At 34.7% G+C, this 23804-nt stretch overlaps 1 protein-coding gene across 3 annotated transcripts in view; it reads right to left on the bottom strand.

The window, feature by feature from the left end:
* Positions 1-23804, bottom strand: part of NARS2 (asparaginyl-tRNA synthetase 2, mitochondrial) — a 105876-nt gene that overhangs the window by 13714 nt on the left and 68358 nt on the right. For all 3 annotated transcript variants that reach the window (XM_011368357.2, XM_023535520.1, XM_023535519.1), the window contains 5 exons: positions 17609-17741; positions 14010-14108; positions 13859-13896; positions 7598-7664; positions 5977-6114 (listed from right to left, as the gene is read on the bottom strand). In XM_011368357.2, coding sequence (XP_011366659.1) covers positions 5977-6114; positions 7598-7664; positions 13859-13896; positions 14010-14108; positions 17609-17741 — 475 coding nt within the window. The remainder of the gene's footprint in view (positions 1-5976; positions 6115-7597; positions 7665-13858; positions 13897-14009; positions 14109-17608; positions 17742-23804) is intronic.

The raw sequence follows: 23804 nt of genomic DNA, 5'->3' as shown, positions 1-23804 counted from the left end.
GTCCTTGATTAGGGAAAGTGAGAATTCACTGGTTGTACAGTGAAATGTCCTCTTAAAATTGACTCAATTTGAGTACTTCTGTAGCTAAAATCACCATTGTGTCCCTATGCAGCTTTGGGAGGCTTGAAATAAGAGGAAGGATTTTAGTTCTGCTGTTTGTTCACTCCCACACAGATAACAATGAAGGCTACAAATCATTTTACTGTACTCTTTACTGACTTCTCTAAGTCTTAAACAAAACTTACTCCACTTTGGGCACATCTTCTAGGCCAGAACACTGCCTGCCATACTTTCCTCCACTATGTATGAGCTTTGACTTTGCTTAAGTCACACAGCTGCATTTGCACACTGTCTAGAAATAGTTCGTATTGGTATTCAAGCTGAACAAGGTCTGGTCTCTATTTATGACATTCCTTTTTAACTCTTACTCTTTTGATTCCAATCAATGTACTGAGAATAAAACTCAGACCTTGAATTAAAAAACAAACCTTGAATTAAAAAACAAACAGGTTAGATAGGAAAAAGGCCTTTAATACATTACCTTTTCCATGCTAAGTTCAAAGAGAAGGGGAAAAAAAAGTTTAATGTCCTTTCCTCTGATACCCCTTTTCCTACTTATCTCAGTATTTTTAAATATTGACTAAAAACACAAATTAAACACCTCCCTATTCTCACAAGCTTCTAACAGGCTGCCACCAACAATGGAGCAACATTACATACTATTATCAAAAGGAGAAGAATGTTCCATAAACCATAGGAAACATGTTTGTGGTTTCAGTTTCTGTAAGCTTTTGCTCTAACTGCTGACACAGTTTTGTGCCCCTAAAAACAAGGCAAAGCTAAGAAATAGAGTCATCCAGATGTGATAGCGTAAAGATACAGATGGGCTGCAGGTAGCAATGACCGAAAATGGAATTCGTTTAGTAAAATGGCTAGCCTGGAGCATTCTAGATGGACTGAAATGCATACTTTCAACTTTGACGTAAATATTCCAGGATAGTCACTAGTCCTAGATATGGGGAAAATTGGCAATTCTTTTAATCACTATTACTGTTGGTTTTAAGTTCAAGCTTTATTGATGCAGGTCACTTAATTAGCCAGAGCCCAGGGAAATTCATTAGATATCCCCTGGTTGAGTATTCTTCCTTCCAAGTTGACTTCACATTATGTATTTTATTGAACGCCCAATAATGCTTAATTTTTATGATTTGCTAAGTAATACTGATACAATTTTTAAAATGAGAACATTATCTGGGGATCTTGGTATCTCAACAAAAACTGCTGAGCAGTCACTTTTTCCTAATCGCACATGGTTGGAATGAATGGATATTCTTCTCTGTAAAGCCATTTCTCTAGCTAAATATTTGCTTTTGGGGAAATTACTCAGGGACCCAGACACAGGGGCATACGGCATTTTGCATTTTTGCTTGGATTCATTTTTTTAGGTCCATGATCTATTCCCTTCGAATTATCAAATACATTTGGTAATTTACAAGTTTTTGTTATATATTCAAATGAGGAAAAACTTAGGCTACCTGAATTCAAAGAACCTTAGAGTTGGTTAGTACCTTAGGAGGTTACTTAATCCAATTCTCTGATGTTATGGAGGGAAAGACTGAGGCTCAAAGATTGTAATAACCTGCCTTAGGTCATATAGCTAACTAGTAAGAAAGGTGAATTTCAAACCCAGCACTACTAACTTCTTAGTCCAGTGCAGTTTTCATTATAACATAGTGCAGGCTTTCTTTTTCTTTTTCTTTTTTTTTTTTTTTTTTGGTGTGTATGTATGCGTTTTGAAGGAGGTAGGAGGAAAAAGAAAGAAAAAGAAACTATAATTGTAAAAAGATACCATTTTACTATTATTATCTCTGGCCAAACATTTATAGATTGCATCACGCCCACTGTTATTACTAAAATATCTTGCAACCCTACCTACAACCTGTTATTACTAAAAGAAATACAGAATTTAATTATCTGGCCAAAAGCCTGTTTACTTACCAATAAAAAAAATAAAGTAGGGGTGGAAGCAGACACTTTATATAAATGGGTTGAAAAGAAATCTAGGTTGCAGATGAATCCATGTTATAATCCATGTATAATATATATAGTTTAGATTATATTTTAATAATTTAGCTCTGAGAAGCTATATGCTATAGGACTGCATGCATTACAGAAGTATGCTAAAGTCCCATTATAATGCCTTCAGGTTTCAACCTGTGAGACATCACTAGAGACTTGTCATAATGAAGGGTTCCTGGTTTTTTTAAAAATAAGGAATGTTTGTGACTGTGGTCTATGAGAGAAATACCTTTTAAGGAATCCTATATAACAGCCTGTTATGATGTGACAACACACATACACACAAATATTTTAATGTTATTGTGTTTTAGCACAGTAAAAATTTTATCAAAATTTAAAATGAGAGAGCGCGTCACACTATTGACTACCTACCATCCCAAACACTGTCCTATGTATTTTGCACATATTATCTAATTTAATCCTCACAACTCTGGAAAATATTATTATCTTATTTTTATAGATTGGGAAACAAAGACTCAAAGAAATTAGATGCTTTGTCTAAGATCACATAGTTCATAATACAGAAACCTGGGAATTGAACCCAAGGGTGTTTGATTCTAAAGCCACTGGACTATTCTTAATGACCTGTTGCTATTACTCAAATTTAGAGTAAAAGCTGAAATTTCTAGAAATTTCCTTAGCAAATCAAGTCACTCACTCACTCCTTGTCCTACCATTAAGTGTCTAAAAGTATGTTGGGCTCAAGTCACTCATCCATCTAATCACTTATCCATCACCAAATAGATATGAAGTGCCTGCTATGTCCATGCATTATACTTAGGCATTGGGAATACATCGATGAGTGAAAAAGAGGTCATCAAGTCCTTTGGCATAGAGGAACGAGTCATTAATTAAATAGTCATACAAATAAATGTAAAATTACAACTGTGTTAAGTATTATGATAACTTAAGAGTTAGTAGCTCTGGGTCTGAAATTTAATATGATACCACTGTAGTGTCTAACAAGGTCTGATTCAGTCTGGAGGGTCAAGGAAGGTTTCTCTGGGGAAACGATGACTGAGTAGAGATCTGGAGAATAATTAAAATTACTTAGGTGAAGAAGATTTTTCTAGATTGAGGGAACAATATGTGCAATGATCCTGTGGTGAAAGAAAGCACTGTATTTTTGAAGACATGGAAGAAGGGCGGTGTGGATGTAGCAGAGAGAGCAAAGGGAAGCACCACAGTGCACCAGGCAAGAGAGCAGCTAGGTTGCACTAGGGCTTGTAGACCATGTAAAGGATTTTAACTTTTATCCTAATAGCAGTGAGAGGCCACTGAATGGTCTTAAGATGGGAGATAACATGAACAGATTTACATTTTCTAAAAGCTCATGCTAAAATGGGAGAACTCACCCAGAAGAAGAAAGAGTAGATACAGGAAGACAGTTCTGAGGCTACAGAATTAGTCTTGGCAAGAGATGATGATATCTTAATCTAAAAAGGTAAAGTAGAAATCAAGAGAAGTGGGTGGATGTGAGATATATTTAAGGGTATAAAAATGACAGAACTCAGTAATAACTTGAATGTGGGAAGTGAAAGAGATTTCAAAAATGACTCAGTTACCTGGTTTGTATGATTAGATGAACAGAGAATATTTAAAGAAGATCAAATTTGGTAGGAGGAGGAAAGAAGAGGAGAAATCTTGGGGTCAGTTTGGCTATATTAAGCTTGAGATGCCTTTGAAATATGTAAATGACTTAAGATGAATCCAGAGCTCAGAGGAGAAGTATAGATTAGAGATATAAATTTCTGAGTTGTCTGAAAATAAATGGTGAACTGCAGGTACAGATGAAGTCGCCCAGGAAGAGAAAAGAAGACCTAAAATGGAGCCTTGAGAAATTCCAACATCTAATGGATTAGTAGAAGAGGAAGAACCTGTATAGAAGATTGAGAAAGAATAACTCACTGAGTAAGGAGGAAAACTGGGAGATGTCACAGAAGCCAAGTGAGGAGAAAATTTTAAAGATAAAGTGTTAACAGTGCTGACTAATGCTGAGAGGTCAAGTAAAAAGAAGATGTAAAAATCTGTCGGATTCAATAACATGACAATTATTACTGATACTAGAGAGAGCTACTTCAGTGGTATAATAGGGGTGGAAGTTGCATCAGAGAGAATGAAGAATGAGCAGTAGATGCCATGGTAGTTATGAAAAACTCATGTGCCATCCTGAAGAAGAGTTTTGTTTCAGAAAGCAAAACTTATACAGAGACTACAAAAAACAGACATAATGTTACCAGTCTTACTCATTCTTTAAACACTGTAGAAATCCAGAAAAGGAAGGCTCAAGGTGACTCAGTAACTCAGGAAATTCTTTACAGAAAAGGAAAGCCTTTAGCAGAGTATTTAAGAAGTGCAAAACTGGATGGATGAAAAGTGCTCAATTGGGGAAATTACATGAAAAGAATATGGTGTGTGGGGGTGGGAGGAGATAGAAGTGGGATGGGGTAGAGTGATTAAAAAAAAAGAGATATAGACATAGTCCTATGTTTTGTGATGTAGGTCAAATATTGAATTATTTAGGATTGAATAATGTATGCCCTAGTCTCTCATATTTTTTGCTGCCAACCTGTTGGCCAATTCATTTCTCGAAATCAATTATATAAAGGATTGGTAGGGAAAAGAAAAATAAGAATCAAAGATCAATTATGTTGTTCATTAGATGTGAAAGGTGGGTATGAGTAAAATCAATGGCTAAAATGTAACTTTATATCTGTGATTTTGAGACAGTGGGATAGAGTAGAAAAGAACACAGACTTCAGAGACAGATATAATCAGGTTTGAATACTCGGTCACTTACTACCTATGTAGCTTTGGGAAATGCAATTTGTCTCTTTGCACTTCAGTTTTTCATCTGTAAAATGGGAGAAGCAATAAGTTTCTTGGCAAGGTTGCTTCAGGACTTAGAGATGAGATGGTAATGCTTGCCTCATTGGCATCTACTAATTGGTGGCTACTACTGTTTCAGTAGTACTATAAGAGAAAACAGGAAGTGCATTCAAAGAGTTAACCTTGTATATCTAAGATGGGGACATTATATTTACTGGAGAGCCTTGATCTACATTTTTCTACTAGTATTTATCTAAAGACAAGTGAAAAGAACCAAATAGGAAAGTTTAGTTTTTGGACCTTTTTTGAGATAAACATGTTTGTATCATAGACTTTTGTAATTAATGATATTAAGTATATAACTATTCAATAGTCAAATACATTCTTTTTTCATACAACTGATAATTTTATATGAGAGAAGAGACAAAAATAAATAAATAAAAAGAAGGAAAAAGTACAGTGAAGAATAAAAAAGCAACTAAAGAGTGATAAAAGAATAGAGGATAAGAAAGGCTAAAGAGAGCAGACAGAGAGAAGAGACAGACAGAACAGAATGACAGAAGAAGCCCAAACCGCTATGATCCCTCCAGAGCTCTTCCCTCACTATTTCTATTTGAAAGCCAAACCATGTACTCTAAGCCTGCTCTGCCAAGCTTGCTCTTCCTTTGCCTGATCATGCCACTGCTATCGTCTCTTGCCCAGCATACTCCCCAACTTCTGTAGTCTCCTAACCAGTATTCAGCTTGAGAGCAGACCTGGCATTACTATACAATGCTCTTGGCTACTTTCTCTAAGTTATTTAGAAAATAAAACAAAACATACTTACAATTGCATCTGCTAAACTAAGAAGGACATCTTTGCCATAGATATGAGGGAATATGTTTATAGAACATTGGGATCCTCTTTGAGAACACTTTTTTATAAGTGCCTTTGATAAACTTTATCATTTTAAGAGATGTAGAGTTATGGATTTAAGAAAATATGCCAAAGAATAAATGAAATTAAAACAAGGAAAAAAAGCCAGACTCTGAGATGACCAACCCCAATTTATTTAGTGTCTTTTCTTACTGTGTGTTGAGGGCCATCTTCATTATCCCTCATGTAGAAAGGCTTGAGTGCTAATGGGTAATTAATGACAAAGACTGGTATGTTGCCACAGTGCTTCACCAGGTACTTCTCATGTTCAGTATGTAGATCAATACCCCACTGTAACAGAAAAAAAAAAAATTACCAAAGGAGAAGACAGAGCTGAAATAAACAATGCAGGACCTGAAAATAACCTGTATCATTTCCAAGGGCTTCCTCTCCCTAAAGATCAGTGATGTGTGGAGAAGTCTGTTGAGGTTACACAGATAATTAGAGAATATCCAAAGGCCTGGAAACATGAAGCTGAAACTAGTAGATAAATACTATGCTTTCTGTCCCCCATCTCAGGGAGCGGCGTTTAGCAGATGAATAGCATCTGCAGGAAAACAAAGTGCACTTTCCATAGTGTATAAAAACTGACTTCGAATCATTGTTTTTATTAATATTGCCTAGAGCTTCTTCTACAGTTACTGTTCCTAAGTCTCAGGAAATTAAATGATGAAAGATAATATTTCTAATATTGAGTCTGGCTAGATGGCTTCTCTCTGTGAACGTTTTTTTAATAAAAGAATCAACTGATATATCAGATGCTCTTTGATGAATATTTAATAACATAGTTCATCTATTTATTCAGCAAATACTAATGTGCCTATTAAATCTCAGGTACCATGATAGGTATTGGATAAAGTGGTAAGAAAAATAGAATCCATGACTTCATTAAGTTTCTAGAGTAGGAGACAAACATTAAATACAAAATTATACAAAGAAATTAATTGATTATAAATATAACAAGCACAGAGAACTATTATGACCTATACGAGGATCTGATTTAACTGGGGATGAGACTGGTATAAGGAACAGTTTGAGAATAAAGGTATTACATTCTTAACATTATCTTATCACTCCCTCCTACTTGTATGGCAATATCTTAATTAGAGGAAAAAAAGCACTGGCATAGGAATTAGGAAACTTGCCTCTAACATTATGTGCGTGGCCTTGAATCATGTGGCCTCTCAGGACTAAATCCTTGCCAATAAAATAAAGAAGTTCTTAAAAACAAAACAAAAACAAACAAAATAACTGTGTTTTTAAATGTGTATCACAAATTAGAATGCTCTATAATGTTCAACAGAAAAAGAAACCTGTTTAATGTGTTGCCTAAACTTGATCACATAACTTCTTTTGTCTGTCACCTGTTAATATCATTCAGAATATACTTTGGGAAACACTGAACTAGTTGATCTCTACACTAATAGTCTATGATTACCATTCTTTTTAAGAATTTTCATCTTCCTAAACTTGGGAAACTTCTTTATAATCCTTTATTCACTGCTATTCCAAATAATATGATTATATTTCAAAATTATTTTTCATTCTAAATATTTCAACAGGGTTGAACAAACATCAAAAAAAGCCAATGTATAGATAAGCAAATCCTATATACTGCTAATAAGAGAAATATGAAAATTTTAAATAAAAACAAGAGGGAAACATTTTTATACTCTTTCTTTCTCTCTCCCCCTCCCTCCCTCCTTCCCTCCTTTCCTTCTTCCCTTCCTCCCTCCCTCCCTCTGTCCCTTCCTCCCTCCCTCTCTTTCTCTACCTCTGGGGTGAAGGTGAAGTTCTGGGATGCTTGCTTTAAAATCTCTACTGCTTCAGTGTAAGAAATGCTGGAGAGAAACAGAGTAAAAGCAGAGAAAGGTCAATACAATGGGCTGTTGTTAACGAGTCCACTGAAAACTAGAAAACGCCTATTCATATATAGTTTTTGAGATCATAAATAAGTATTAAATGATTATTGAGAAATCAGGAATTAAGGCTGATGTAGTTCTATGAGAGTCCTACCAGCATGAAGATAAGTGGTCATTCAATAACCCCACTCCTGATCTACTTGCAATATACACAGAAGAGCTAGTCACTTAAGCAAGTGAAGATTTTCTGAGTTTATGCTATGCCAATTCCATAATAAAAAGTATGAAATACTAAGGCTGGAAGAGCAAAGACTTTCCTTAAGTCATCATTCATTCATTCAGAAACATATATCGAGAACCTACTATGTGCTAGGCATTATTCTAAGAACTAGAGATACAGTAAATAAAAACAAAGGTCCTGTTTTTATGGAGTCAATATTTGTGTGTATGTGTGCGCGCATGAACGTGTGCGCGCAATGAACGCGTGCGCGTGTGGCGGGGGGAGTTAGTTGGGGGAGAAAGATAAGCAAATAAACAGAAATAATATAATGCCAAAGAGCTAATGGTGCTGTAAAGAAAAACAAAACAAGGTAAGAAGACAGAGAGTGTTTGAAGGTGCCTCCCTGAGTTGGTGACATATGAACAGAAATCTGCATGAAGTAAGGAAATAAGCCATATAAATATCTGGGAGGAAGTATTCCAGGCAAAAGGAACAGCGAATACAAAGGCCTAAAGTGAGGCCTGAGCTTGGCTAATTCAGGGAACTAAAATTTCAATGTGCCCATAGTATATTGAACAAGGGGAAGAATGCCAGGAAATTAGATAGGAAAGGTAGTTACAGGACAGAGCCTATGAACTCTTTCAGGCCACAGTAAGGGCTTTTTAATACATTCTAAGCATTGCTTAAGACTGTTTAGGAAAAAAATCATTGGTTACCTCAGTAAAAACCCTCATGCCTAAATCAAGCCAATCTAAGGATTTACTTTAACTGTTTGAGTAGGTAATATATGCACATAGTTTTAAAAAAACCAAGATGTATAAAAGAGCATACATCTCCCTTTCCTCCCTGTCCTATAGCTACCTGAAAAGTTTCTCTTTTCACATACAATCACTGTTAGTGGTTTCTTGTATATCCTGCCAGAGGGTATGATACAACCATAAGCAAATATTAATATACAATCCCTCCCTTTTTATGGACGGCAGCCATAACATACATACCATAAACACTCTTTTCCATAATTGTTTATTCAATAATATACCTTGCAAATCTTTCCTTATCAGTATATGAAAAGCTTCATTTTTTTGAACTATTACATAATATCCCTTTTTCTAGATGTATCCTAATTAGTTTAACCAGTCATCTATTGATGAATAGACATGTTAGCTGTTTCCAGTCTTTTGCTATTATATATCATGACTACATAAACCTATTTGATGTTATTACAAATTATCCTTATATATTAATTTTGCACATGAAAAAAATGGAACTGTTGGATAAAGGGTATTGCATTTGCAGTTTTTATAAACTTTGAAAGACATTGCTAGATACTGCTCCCCTTTTATAGGGTTATACTATGTCCACCAATATTACATGAAAATGTCAGTTTCACTAGGTCTTCTGCAACAGTATTTTGGATGATTAAAAACAAAAATCTACAAACTTACTGAAGGACTTTAAGCTCAAAAAATAACTTATCCAACACAAATGTATTCTCTGAAGCAAAAATGAAGTTTATACCTGTAAACTAACTGGAAGGAGTTGTGTCTTATAGTACAAATAAAGCCCCCAAAGCTATGTTTTGAGTGATAAGTTTTTTCTAAGATGAATATTATATTCAAATTAAAATGTAGTATTAAATAACAGGTAATTTCTAAGGTAAGAATGGTGGCAGTGTTGGTAATAGTAATAATTTTTAAAGGAGCATCTTACAGAAGGGAAACTGAAGTTTAAAGAGGATCAGTAACTTGGCAAAATCATTCATGTAAGTAGTAAACCCTGATGTGCCAATTTCAGAGTCCAAGCTTTTAACTGCTAAGATAATGCCTAAACCACTTGGAGTTCAATCCAAGTGTGTTCAATCCAAACAAAAGATAACGGTCTCCGGGTTCTCCCTCTGATTCTATTACCACCACTAGCTATGTAGATCACTTCACCATAACAGAAGCATTTTATAAATTTTGTAATGTGCTATATAAACATTAAAAAATTAAGTGTTTGCATTTGTAAATTAAGGAGATTGGACTACATTATTTAAAGTTCTTTTCTGCTTAGACATTGTATTGTTCTAGTCCATCACTAGTTGATATGATCTCATTATATTGAGAAATATAAAAGTAGTCAAAATGAAAACCACAAGGATTTTGTGTAATTGATATGTTACTGTTACATTAAGAAAAAATGACTCTCGTGTCTAAATATCTCTTGTAATTCTCGATCTTCTTCCATACTCCCCCTACACCTTAAGTTGAGGCAGGCTTTCACTTTCAAATTACAGTTCTGATACTGGATATCCTTAATGGCCTTCAACTTTCTCTACTAATTTTTCTTGATATGTATACAGAATATTTCTTCTCCTTCCCAGAAACTATTTCCAAAATGCTTTGAGGAAAGGAGAAGACATTATAAAATTGCATGAAACAGTATCGAATTACCTTTATATTTCAAATTTTTTATTGTTGAATGAAGAAAATTATCCTGAAGCTGTTAGAGTAAAACTGCTCTGTTAAAGAGATCATTATTAGCATTTTTTGCCTCAAATTCACACAGATAAATGAAAATAAAAAAGTAAATACTCTATAGATTAAAAACCCTAAAACTATAAAGGAAATATAATTAAATTCTATTTCTGCTTGATAAAGGCTAAATTCAATTACTACACAGATTCTTGAAATATTATTACATAAAACAAAACAAGTAGTCAGGTGTACTATTTATTTAAAATAGTACAAGTCATACGGTATCGTGTGTGTGTGCGTCTGGGTGTGTACTTTGGGGAGTGTCTCAATTCTAATTTATCATGCTTAGGTCTTCTCTCATGTCCTCTCATGGCTGTTAAACATCTCTGGTCTCAAAGACTGGCAACTCCTCTCCCCAACCCCCCGCCCCGCCCAATATCCTGTACCCTCCACCTTGAGAATCCTTAGAATCATGTCATTTATGTATACTCCTCTGGTGTTCAGTTTTCTTTTAATTTCTAGCTCCTGGAACTCCTACTTTCTAATGAACTCAACAATGCATTTAAAAAAGATTTTATAATATTTTAACTAATACTTTTATATCTTTATAGCAAGAGTGTTTCCAAGTTTCTAGTCTGACATACTGCTTAAACAGTATGGTCATTTAATCCTTTCAACAATAAGACAGCCAAATTATCACTTTATGGATAAGAAAACAAGTTCAGGAAGGTTAAAGATTTACAGTTAATTAAGTTCATAGTTGTAATGAAATGTTCATGCAAATATTGAACTATTCATCTTTTTCTCTAGATTTTAAATTTCATAACAAGAGCAATTCATGCCTATTTTCACTACTGAATCCTCAATGACTGGCACAGTGCCTAACTCATAGTAGTCAATAAGTATTTGTTGAAAAATATTAATTCATTCATTAATAGCTAATAAGTGGCAGAGCCAAGATAAGAATCCAGGTCCTCTGAATCATAGTTGTCTACACCTACTATCTAAAGTAAAAAGAGATATGAGTTAATAGGAAACTTCAGGGGGAGGACCTAGTCTAAGGAAGACCCTCACTCCCATGGTTACTCAAATGTCATTTATTCATTCACTCAGTTATTCAGTAAATATTTACTGAGTTCCCGTTAGAGGCACTGTGCTAAGCAATGGGAGTAGAATAGTTAGCAAAATAAATAAGTCCTTGACCACGCAGAGGTGATAGACACTGAACAAATAATCACACATATAAAAACCTCAACCATGATGTGTGCTGTGTGGCATGGGTGATAGTGATAGCAATGACTGATATGGCACATCTCCTGAAGCCATTTCCCAGCCTTAGAATTTTACAGACATGGACTTCAAAGCACAACAGTTTAGTGATATACAAAGGTCTTAAGGACAGTGGGGGAGCTACAACTACTCTAGTGTTAATTTCAGTGCTCTTCCAAATACATAAAGGATAGTGGCTGAAAGCATGAGCTTTGAAATTAGATAAATAAGAGTTTGAATCTCCATTTTATCTTTACTCAATCTCTTTGAGTTGATTCTTCATCTATAAGATGGCAATAATAACTACTTATAGAGTTGAGAAGATAAATGAACCACTAATGTATGTAAAATTTATCACTGTCTGGTACACAGTAAATATTCAATAAATGGTAGATATATTTTTCCCCCTCTAAGATCTAATTCATTAGATAGAAGCTACATCACTTCTCTTAAGATCTTCTCCCTGGTTTTGTCATGAGCACAGATTCTTTGGGATGCCCAAATTACTTCTTTCCTTATCTACTTAATTACTTTTATCAATATACTTATGCTTAGAACTCTCCTGTGAACTTCAGATCTGTACACTCAAATTGCCTACCCAATATCTAAAACTGGATGTCTAAATGCTTCTTGATCTTAACCTGATGATGATGATCCTGATACCATTCCCTCTCTTCCCCCAAACTCCCAGCTACTCTTATGGCTTTCCCAATCTCAGTTAATGGCAACTCCCTTTTTACAACCATGTAAAGCAAAAGCACTGAAGTCACCCTTGACTCTTCTCTCTCTTTCTAATTCTCCACAAATCCTGTTTGTTCTATCTTTAAAATATATCCAGAATAGAACAACTTCTTTCTACCTCCATTGTCACTACCCTAGTCTGTAATGGTTAATTTTATGTGTTAACTTGGCTTGGCTAGGGTACTCAGGTATTTAATAAAACATTGTTTGGGATGTTCCTGTTAAGATTTTTCTTTTTTTTGGATGAAATTAACATTTAAATCAATGGACTCTGAGTAAAGCAGATTACCCTCCATAATGCAGGGGCCACATCTAATTAGCTGGAGACCTTAACAGAACAAATACTGGCCTCCCCCAAGAAGGAATTCTGCCAGCAGACTGCTTCTAGACTTGAATTTTAACTCCTCCCTGCAGGACTACCCCATCAGATTTGGAACTTGCCAAGCCTCCACAATTGGGTGAGCTAATTCTTTAAAATAAATCTTTCTCTCTCTATATATACCATGTTGGTCTTGTTTTTCTGGAGAACCCTGATTAATACATGAGCCAAACCATCATTTCCTCTCACCTAGATGGCTGTAATAATCTCCTAGTGGGTTTTCTGCTCTCACTCTTTTCCTGCTACAGCTTTTTCTCAATAAGAGGCAAGAGTGATCCTATTCCCCCACCTCTGCTGCCCTGTTATTCACTCAGGTTCAATGATACAACACTTTTAACTTGTAGCCTGAGGTCTGGGATGACGTCCAAAATTCTCAGCTCAATCAATCTACCAAGTTTTTCTTATTCCCCTCCTCAGGGATAGGTTAGATTTTTTTATTAGAACAAAACCTTCCTAAATTTAAAGATTGTGAGTGAAGAATGATATCAACTTATTTTCAAAAACAATTTTCTACTCTTCTGAGAATCAGACTTACTTTCTAAACACACTGTAAATACACTGAATACTAAGTCTTATATGTCTATTTGGTTAAGGTGATTGGTGGAATAAACGAGTCCAATATCAAGTACTATAACAGAATTATAGCGGAAATGAAGCAATAATATCTGTGTTACCTTAAAACACAGATCTTTAGGGTTAAAAAAAGCACCAAAAAAGCCAGTTCAGAATGTACTATCAGATTTTTAGTAAGTGAAGGTAAAGAAGAAAAAGAAGACTGAAACAGAAAAACTGAGAGGCAGACATTATATGTATGAATTTTAAGTTTGTTTTTTTAATTAAGCTAAATTTTGATTACTAAAATCAGTATTAGTTTGAATTGCATTAATAGTTAATAATTACCATGTTCATTTATCTTGCTATAATTTATTCATGAAACATTGATTATCAACCATGAACCAGATATAGGAGTTATGAAAATAATTAAAACATGGGTCTTCCTTGGGTCTAGGGAGTATGAGAGCAGATATATAAATAAAAAAATTTAATACAGTGTGATAAGTATGATAAAGTATGAATAAAGTTCAGAGAAAGTATAATATCTACTTACATTAAAAAATTGTTTTTTAGCATGTGTTCTAATCTGTCCTTGGTAAGAAAAGAAAAAAAAGAGAATGTATTATTAAATGTAATTATTTCAATATATGTAATTAACATATTTCAAGAGTAGATGTACTAGGCTTTATCCACAAACTAATTACCTTTAGGCCAGGAGCTATGAATTTATGACAGAGTTCAACATCTTCAGGACAATTGGAGAGAACCGTCAATGTTGCAGACTTGAAGAGCCCCTCCATAACCTATGAAAAACAACACAGAATTGCCTGAAAAGTTAGCTATTTTATATAAAAAATTTGTTTAGGGTCTTGTAAGAACTGCTCTCCAGGTTTTAGCAACCATAAATCCATCAGACTTCTTAATCCTTTAATGTGCTATAGCAAGTTAGTTCAGTTTTCCAGATTGATTAGAGGAGGCATCCCAACGTCTCAGAGGGGGTAAAAAAGAGAAAATGTTTGAATTTTTTGTTAACAGTTTCATACTGGTATTGAAGCGAGATGTCAAATAAATAGCTAAAACTGATGGATGCCTCTTTAAATTTCAATATACTCACTTACAGAATCACAACAATAACAGTACCTAGGATTGTTATGAGAATTGAGATAATCCATGTAAAAGATTTAGTTTAGCATCTGGATCACAGAAGCACACAACAAATATTAGTTGTGAAGAGTGAGAAACTTTGAAAAGTGCTTCATTTAGTCATTGGTAAATGAAAGTAAACTTTAAAGTTAGAGAAGCGATGAGATATATTTACATCTAAATATATACATCTTTGCTTTGCTAAAGCATAAAGTAAAAATAACACAAATTATATCACACAAATCAGTATGTTAAAATTCATTCTACCAGGGGTGTCCATAGAAGTCTCATGGGAAAAAATAATTTGTAGAAGAAAAAAAGTGATTGGAATGGAAAATGTTTCCTCAAATATTTTTAATCAAAACTAAAATTTTTGGTTTGAAGTCAATGGACCATATTAGGCCCTCCAAATGTACTCATAAAGATACATATGCTTATTAAGTATGGGCTGCCTCAGAGGCAGGCATCTTCCTTTCCTGTCTTGCATTACTGGTGTACCTATCAGGGCTGCAAACACAGTTGGGGCATAAGCATCTACTGAAGTAATTTAATGTGATCGGATATAAGAAAGTAACTAATTACCAAGTGACAACCAGATATATTTATATATATTATATATAGTACAGGAATGAGGAATAACTTGATGAAAGAAGAGCAAAAAGAGGCTGAAGATCTTTTACCTTGAGGCTATATCACCTTCTATCTAGTAGTGTGATAAGGAAATCACTAAGTAACTGAATGATTTATGAAGGGTCATATCCTCAATACTAAAAAAAAGCCAGTGCATACTGGGAGGAAAAAAGAATGCGTAGGTTAGATGGTATGCCTATACTGCTGAGAAACACAATATACTTATGTGTAAGAGGAAGACTTTGACCACTGTAGCTGTTAAATCGGTGTCTTTCATGAGCAGTAAATTTCCATTTGAAGAAGTAAATCATTGGCTTCTCTAACCTTGACTTTCAGACTATGCTCTATAAATCTATTTAATGAAAAAAGAAACTTAACTAAAAGGTTAGCACAACCCTCAGATGTTTAAAAAATATATTAGTCAATGGCACTAAAATAGTAATATTTAATTATTATACCTCATGAGGGGAAAAAAAACCTTTGTTACCATATTCTGATTAAATATTTAAGAGACCACGCTTCATCAAGATAAAAATTTCCACAGAATGTAATTTATCAAAGGGAGAAAATTTAAGCAGGAGATTACTTTTTAGGGAGCATACTTTTTTCTTCTATCTTTAGGAAAAAAGTTTATATTTCAATTAATTAAATCATTCAACAGTGTATGCCTTGGGTACGACTCAGTAGAGTATCAACTACGTAAGAATTATTTAATTATAGAACATAATTATAGAGCAAAGATTATAATTTTAATAAATTCTAACATAATTTTATGTATGCTTCATAACCTTTCCCTCTGGTATCTATGTTGGGTCAATGGACGTCAAAGCAGAAATAGGGAGGTAAAAAGTGTGGTTCTGTTTCTTACAATACTCTCATTGCCTGAGAGAAAGAATAATACAGAATTGAGTGGTAGACTCAAAGTAAAATCTGCTTAAGGAATTTTACTGACTCCTTGTGAGGCTCAGATCCTGAATCCCTACACTCTACAAAAAGGTTACTCAACAGTGTTACTATTGACATTTTTGGCCAGATAATTCTTTGTTGGGGATGGGGGGTTGGGGGGCAGTGTGTGGATTAGGCTGTGCATTATACAATGATGAAAAGCATCCCTAGCCTTTACCCACCAGATGACATAGCAACCACTCTCCCCTACTTCTCTGCTCACCCTCTATAAAGGACAACTAAAAAATGGCCCCTGAGGGACACTGATCTAGAACAATCAGTGGGAGATGTTAAAGGGGTACAGAAGTGAATACTGTGGTATGTGGCCAGAACACCTCTTTGAGACCAGAGTTTTATCCACTGGGAATAGTAACTGCTGATGATTCACAGTTGAATCCCTCTCCAGGAACTGTCCAGGTCAAGAGTGCTGCCTTACCCAAGGTTACACCTCTTCCTAAGGCTAGCCCATGTCTAATGACTGGTTGATGGGCAGAGGCACAAAGGCCCACTCCCTTGTCTTCAAGTGAAGCAACCATAAAGGATCATCTAATTCCAAAGTTTCTCAGAGCACTGACTCAGGCCTCTGTATGTAAATGTATCACAGCTGACTTTTCCCTCTGCTCAGTGCTGTCTGCTTTCTTTCCTTACATGTGTTTCCTTACAAGCATCCCCTGCACATAGATCTCTGCTTTAGAGTTTGTTTCCTAGGAAATCCAACCTAAGACAGGATAATAAAATAGTGAGCCCATTTTATTAGGTGGTATATGTGGTATCTATGTTTTAAGTAGAATTGAGTCATTTGCTGGGTAAATAAGAATAGAAAGATATGTAAATGAATAGAAGTGAGAACTGATGAAAATTGCCTCCAAAAGGGTTCCTGCGGCTATTTGTATCTCCCTCTAAATCATTCTTCATATTGCTGCAAGAGAGATTTTTCTAAAATATAAATCTGACCATAGCTTTTTCCCACTGAAAATTCTTTCTTCTTTACCTTTTGAATGAAATTCAGGCTCCTTAGCATGGCCTTTAAACACAAAGTTTTTCTTTCATGATGTGACTCTTGACTGCCTCTCCAGCCTTATCCCTTGCCCAAAACAGAGCTCTGACAGCTCCTGTGGATAGTTTATAATATAGCTATTTAGATGTTTCTCTAACCATAGAGATATTTTATTGATTTGCCTAGCAAATACCAAGAGCTACTATTTACAGAGCCTGCTATGTATAGACCCATACTAGGTGCTTTATATTATTTACATTATTTTATTTACTCCTCACAATAACCTTATGAAATAGGTACTATTACTCCCATTTTACAATTGAAGCTAAAGATCACCAATGTTCGGTAACATCATAACAAAGTTAATGGCAGACATGAGATATGAATTTAAATTAAGTTTACTTACTCTAAGTAAACTATGATACTAAAAGCATTCAGCAGATGTTTATTAAATTAAGTAGTTCTCCATCTTCTTCATTCTATGAATGCCTGTAATGCACAGATGTTCGAAGTAAAAATGTATACAGAAGCATTTTTATGTCACAGATGCCTGACATTTAGAGACTATTTTAAAACTTGAGTACCTACCTTCATGAGATCTTGAAGGCTCTCAATGAAAGAAATCTCTGCTTCTACCATATAAAACTCTGCCAGGTGTCTCCGGCTCTGAGAATTCTCTGCTCGAAATGTTGGACCAAAGGTAAACACTTGAGTAAATGCTCTGCAATTCAAGATTAAGAATATAAAAATAGGATTCGCATGATTATTTTTAAGTCTTTAAATACTCAGTGAGCTCTTAAGGAAAAAAGTTTTATGTGTCTGTCTTGTCTACAAATCCACACATGTTAGCTGCTATATTTTTCTAATGGGTAATAATAATAGTTTCATTAAAAATGTTACACTTATAGAAACTATTTTATCCTGAAGGAATCTGCAAATGTTTTACAAACCCTATGGCTTACTAAATATAGAATTATAACCACTTCTGGGTGCACTCTACTGCAGCTGCCTTAAACAGCAGGCAACTACATTTCACAGCAATCAAGAACAAAGTAAAGGAAAAATACCACAGCCCAAAAAGCCACACAGAGAATCTAGATAGTAACTGTTAAAACTAGAATTTCAAGTGGATAAGGTGTGCTAATTATATTTTAAATATGTGAAAAAATAATATCAGATAAGTATGGTGATTTGCCTTGTTCAAAGCCCACTCAAGTCCTTTACAACCACCCATGTTTCAATTAATGCTGAATGACCCCTGAAATTTCAGGGTGAGGGCAGATTTTGAAGAACTGTCTACTTTATTCTCTGTGTTTCAGAAAGGACAATAGCTCAACAATCCAAAAGAGAAAATAATTTATTTTTTAATTCCTGCAGATGTGGACACTACATCTTCATTCTTACAGTCCTCTCATATGGAAAAAGGGCAAGAGCTGAGATTATTAGATCAAAGATATTTCTTAAGGACTATCTAATCTTTGAATTTTAACGTTTTACTAGAACAATAGAAAAGGTTTGGAGTTCCTTAGCTATTATCCTTAGTACTTTTCATTTGTCTGTCATCAATCAAATAACATGAACATCAGAAAACATAGTGCAGAAAATAAGATTGTGTATATACGTACCAGTCTTTTTTTTTTTTTTTTAAGTAAAGATACTCTAGGAAATGAAACAGTAAAATAATTATAATGGGAATCAAAAGATTTATTTTTTTCTTTCAAAAGGCCAATTAATTAAGGCCTAGTTGGTAAGAAGCTTAGGAATTTGCATTTCGGTTCTAAAGCCACCTTCCTGAAACCATGAACACTTAACCTCTGAGAACCTTAGTTTCTAATGGAAAAATAAACAGTTAAGAACTCAAACTATTACTATGGTAACCTCTCTCCCAAGATTCAGATATGCAGACTTGCTTACTAGACTGTTTCTGAAAACAGTGACTACCTTGTACAGAAGGAAAACTCTTGCCCTACTCCCCCAAACAAACAAAAATAATGAACAATCCTGCTTTTCTTTCTATATTTCTCCCAGCTGTTAATCTTGGTTAATCAACCCAGTCACCTAAAACAGATTCCTCCACCCCATTTCCTGTATCATATTAAGCACAAAATTATATTGTTTATACCTAGGAAATCTCTCTAAAATCTAGATACTTTATTTCCACAGGCCTGTCTTAGTATAAACTCTTGTGTCTTGCTTGAAAAACTACAACAGCTTTTTAAAAAAATTAGTATTTTTATTAAACTACAACTAACATACAATATTGTGTTAGTTTCAAGTGTACACCATATTTAGTTAACACTTATATACCTAAAGAAGTCCAGCAACCATCTGACACTGTACAACACTATTACAATATTACTGACTATATTCTCTATGCTGTACACCTCATCCCAACTTATTTGCTTTATATCTGGAAACTTGAACCTTTTATTCCCTTCCACCCCTTCCCTCCTCCCCGTTTTTTTGATTTTTCAATTACGGCTGACATTCAATATTATTTTATATCAGTTTCAGGTGCACAGCATAGGTTAGACATTTATATAATTTACAAAGTGGTCCCCCTAACAAATCTAGCACCCACCTGGCGCCACACATATTTATTACCATATTACTGACTATATTCTCTATGCTATATTTTACATCCCTATGACTATTTTATAACTACCAATTTGTACTTCTTAATCCCTTCACATTTTTCACCCAGTTCCCCAACACCCCTCTCACCTGGCAACCATCAGCTTGTTTCCTGCATCTATGAATCTGTTTCTGTTTTGTTTATTTTGTTCTTTAGATTCCACTTATAAGTAATATCATATGGTATTTGTCTTTGCCTGACTTATTTCACTTAACATAATACCTTCCAGGTCCATCCATGCTGCACTACAACAGATTTTTAATTGATGTCCGCCACCTGTCTTTCTTCCTCCAGCCCTAAGCTACTACGCATTTTCCAACTTAAATTTGATATCAGCCCTAATTTAAAAATCTTTAATGATTCCTCACTGCTCCAAGGATAAAATTAAAACTCCTAACTTTGACTTGACTTTCCTTCACAAAGCCTTTTCTCCAGCTACAGTGAAGACATTTTCCTTACACAGTCTTTGTATTTGTAATGCTCGTCCTTTGCTCTTTTCTCTCTAAATGGCAAATGTACATCTATCCTTCCAGACTTGGCTGAAATGTCACTTTCCCTTTGTAACCTTGGCATACACCCTTCAATTTATTGTTCCCTCTTTTATGTGACTATAACCCTTTGTTCGTATATTATATAGAACATATCACTTTGAAATGTAATTGTGTATTTCAGTATCTTTCTCCTCCAATAAACTATGAAATTTTCCAGAGCAGAAATCATGTTTTATTCATCTTTGCATCTCTAGTGCCTAAGATAAAACAGGTGCTCATGTTGAATGAATGAGTACTAATGATGATAACAGGCTTCCTCAGTTGTAAACTGGAAAAGCACAATATCCTCAAAAACAGTGACATTAAAAATAATGTACAGAAAAATACTCAAACATATTTTACTGTGGCTGTTATTTAGTACTTAAAATGGGTCAAACAATCTAGGTCTTTCCCAAACAATAAATTCAAAAATTACAAGGCCGTGAGTTTCCAATCTGTGGCTGTGCAACTTCTAGGTAGGTTGTCAATAGTATATCTAAATAAATAAAATGACATTTCTTTCTGGTACTGTATCACAAGAAATTATATATACAGATGTTCACTAACAATAAAAGATATTTTCTTGAGATTTTCCAGGGCATAAATAGAAACAAGGTGGCCTAGGTGAAACTGACTTTTGAGGTTGTGAGGGAGACTTACAAGAAATGATCAGTTACCCTCTTGAAATACAAGGGAGGCCAATGGGATTGCTGCTCAAAAGGGACAAGGTATTTGTATTAAGGTACCAGGTACAGGGACAGCAGTGGTTTCTAAAAGGATCTACAAATTCAAGTCACAAGGGCATCTGCTTCTCATATGGCAATTCCATGCAGGCTGCTCCAAGATGAGTAGCAATAAGGGTATTTTAACGAGGGTTAATAATTTTCCCTAGCAATGCAGGGTAAGCTCTCCATTATAAAACATAAAGAGGATCAGGGATTTTTATTTTAATTATGGTAAGGATCAGGCTCTGACTGAGGTACCAAAGAGTTAAGTATTATTCTACTAGTGTAAGTAAAAACTGATGGCCATGGTGCTTCCTCTGAATTAACAGAAAGATAAAATGAACTGGATGGTATATTGAAAAATTGCCTAACTTAACATCTAGTCTTTAAGCAGATGAATGTTTAAATCATTCAATAATGATCACCTATGTCAGTGCCCTGTGTTCTATTATAAAATTAGTGATAGTAGTAGCAGTAGCATTGATAGTGTCTGTCATTAGTAAGTGCTACTTGTGGACCAGGCATCAGATGTAAGAACCTTATAGTTAACTCTTTTATAGTTAACTCAATAAAGTATTGTTACTTCTATTTTTCAGATTAAGAAACTCAAGTTCAGAGAGGTTTAGAAGCTTTCCCAAAAGTCACAGAAGCATAGCCTAATAAATAGTAGAGGCCAGATTCAAATCCAAATCTAATTGTAATGTTCATAGCCCTAATTATATTAAAATAATGATGCTCATAACTGAACATTGGCAAACTCAGAAAATTAGAAAGAAAAATTTGTAATTCAGCCCCGCCTCCTCCTTCTCAAAGATAACTAGGGTAAGTAGTTTGGTATATTTCCATTCCTTATGAATAGCTTATTTGTTTTATGTATTAACATTATAGCTCTCTGGGATATGTTGCCTTCATGTAAATTATGAGAATGATAAATTTTCACCAATATTTTGTAAATTTTAGCAAGTCATTTAGCTTTTCTGGTCTTCAAATTCTTCCATGAGTAAAAGATTGGGGCAGCTTGGCATTAATTTCTAGTATCTTTGCAATGATTTTGTTTCTAAGTATATGTGAAATCACTCTTATCTTAATTCATGCTGATTTTTTTATTTTTCCCTGTCTTCTACATACATGAAAGCCATTTGCAGTAAGGCTTGGGCCAACTAACATTTAAAATAAGATCTGAGAACAAGGCCATTTCTAAAATAAAATACAAAACCGGTGAAAGGCCAGTTACTGCTGTGAGAAGAGACCAGCAGAAAAAGAAAACACATAGCACTAAAAAGTATTCTTGTGCCAAATTATCGAGAGAGGAAAGCTATATAAGGAAAGTCCATGAGCTTGGAGTTGATGTTTAAGATAACAAAAGTACATTCAATACACATCAGCCAAGATAGCTACAAAAATGGCTTTTTAAAAACAAAAAGTAAAGTTACCAAAAAAAGGTTCTTCAAAGGTCATTTTCTCCCTTGAGAGGAGTTTTAAGAAGCCTTCAATTGGCAAGTGCAATAGTATAAAATGGTCACTGATTGCCTGGCCATTTATTCTTTCTGGTCTTGAAATTTAAGAGCTGATCTTTATATTTTGAAAGAATAGAGGAATCACTTTTCTTTAGCTGGGGAAGAACTTATTTAGCAACTTCCCCAAAGTCCCCCCAATTCTCAACCTCCTATCTGTCAATAAATGTTTACTGAACTGAAATGAACTCACATCTTTAAACTGGCTTTTAAAACAGTCTTTGTCAAGCAGTATTCTCATCTTTCAGAAAATAATAATCTACTTTACTACTGCTTTGTATGCATTGGATTATCAATACTGTGACTTATTTGCTGTTCATTATTTGCAGATGCTAACAGAAAAGACCAGACACCTCCTTTTCAGCTTTCCCCTATTCCTCTATTGTGCAATACACTCGGTGGAAGGATATAAAAGAGATGTAGCTCTCACCATTTCATCAATACATTCTAAGAATCCTTAGGGAGGATGCACTCTAAAATCTAAAAATTCTTCTTTACCACTATTGCTAAAGACTTCTGCAAAATTAACTTTCTTTAACATGTCCTAAATATTTGATTCAGAACTGAATCTGAGGCCCAAGCATAATTTAATCTTAATTGTATAATGAAATTCAAAGTTTGATAGACTCTGACAACAATCCCGCTAAAGGGCATGGAGGGTCTGCACTCTTCTCTGAGAGGACATCTGAACTGGGGGAAGCAAAGGGAACACAAACACACAGGTCCTAAGGTAGGAAAGAGCGGACATGTTTAAAGAATAATAAGTGGGCCAGCAGCAAGACGGTAACTGATCAGGTCACAGAGGTAGGAAGGGATCAGAACACATAGAGCCTTCTTTACAAGCCATGATAAGAAGAGTCTGGACTTTGATACTTCTTAAAACATTCTCTCCCCTTGAAATGTTTAACACTGTATTCCATTAGTTTTCCTCCTTTTTATCAGACCTCTATCTCTGCCTCCTTCTTATTCTACGCTAGCTGTTCATTAACCACTAGCATTTCTCAAAACGTAGTCCTAGATCCTCTTCTTTTCTCACTGAATACACTCTGCCCAAATCATCTCACCTCAGCCGACGATATCGATTAACTAGCTATTGGCACACAATTCACATATTTATATCTCCTGTGCAGACTTCTATGGATGTGATTGTTTAATGTCCATATCTTTCATTAGACTATAAATTTCAGGAGCAACCTTATCTATTTTTTGATTCATTATAGTATCCTCAGTCCTAACCCAGTGCCTGACACACACTAGACTATTAATGTTTGTCAAATAAGTAAATTAACTCATTTTCTATAAAATATGCTGATCCCCAAATTGAATCTTTAAAACAGCATTGGGATGGGGGCGGGGACAGAGGAGTAAAATGAGGAAGAT

This window comes from Pteropus vampyrus, unplaced genomic scaffold (genome assembly GCF_000151845.1).
Source record: "Pteropus vampyrus isolate Shadow unplaced genomic scaffold, Pvam_2.0 Scaffold141, whole genome shotgun sequence".
NCBI lineage: Eukaryota > Metazoa > Chordata > Mammalia > Chiroptera > Pteropodidae > Pteropus > Pteropus vampyrus.
The sequence above is the reverse complement of the archived record's forward strand: the minus strand, read 5'-3'. Positions and strand labels throughout refer to the sequence as shown.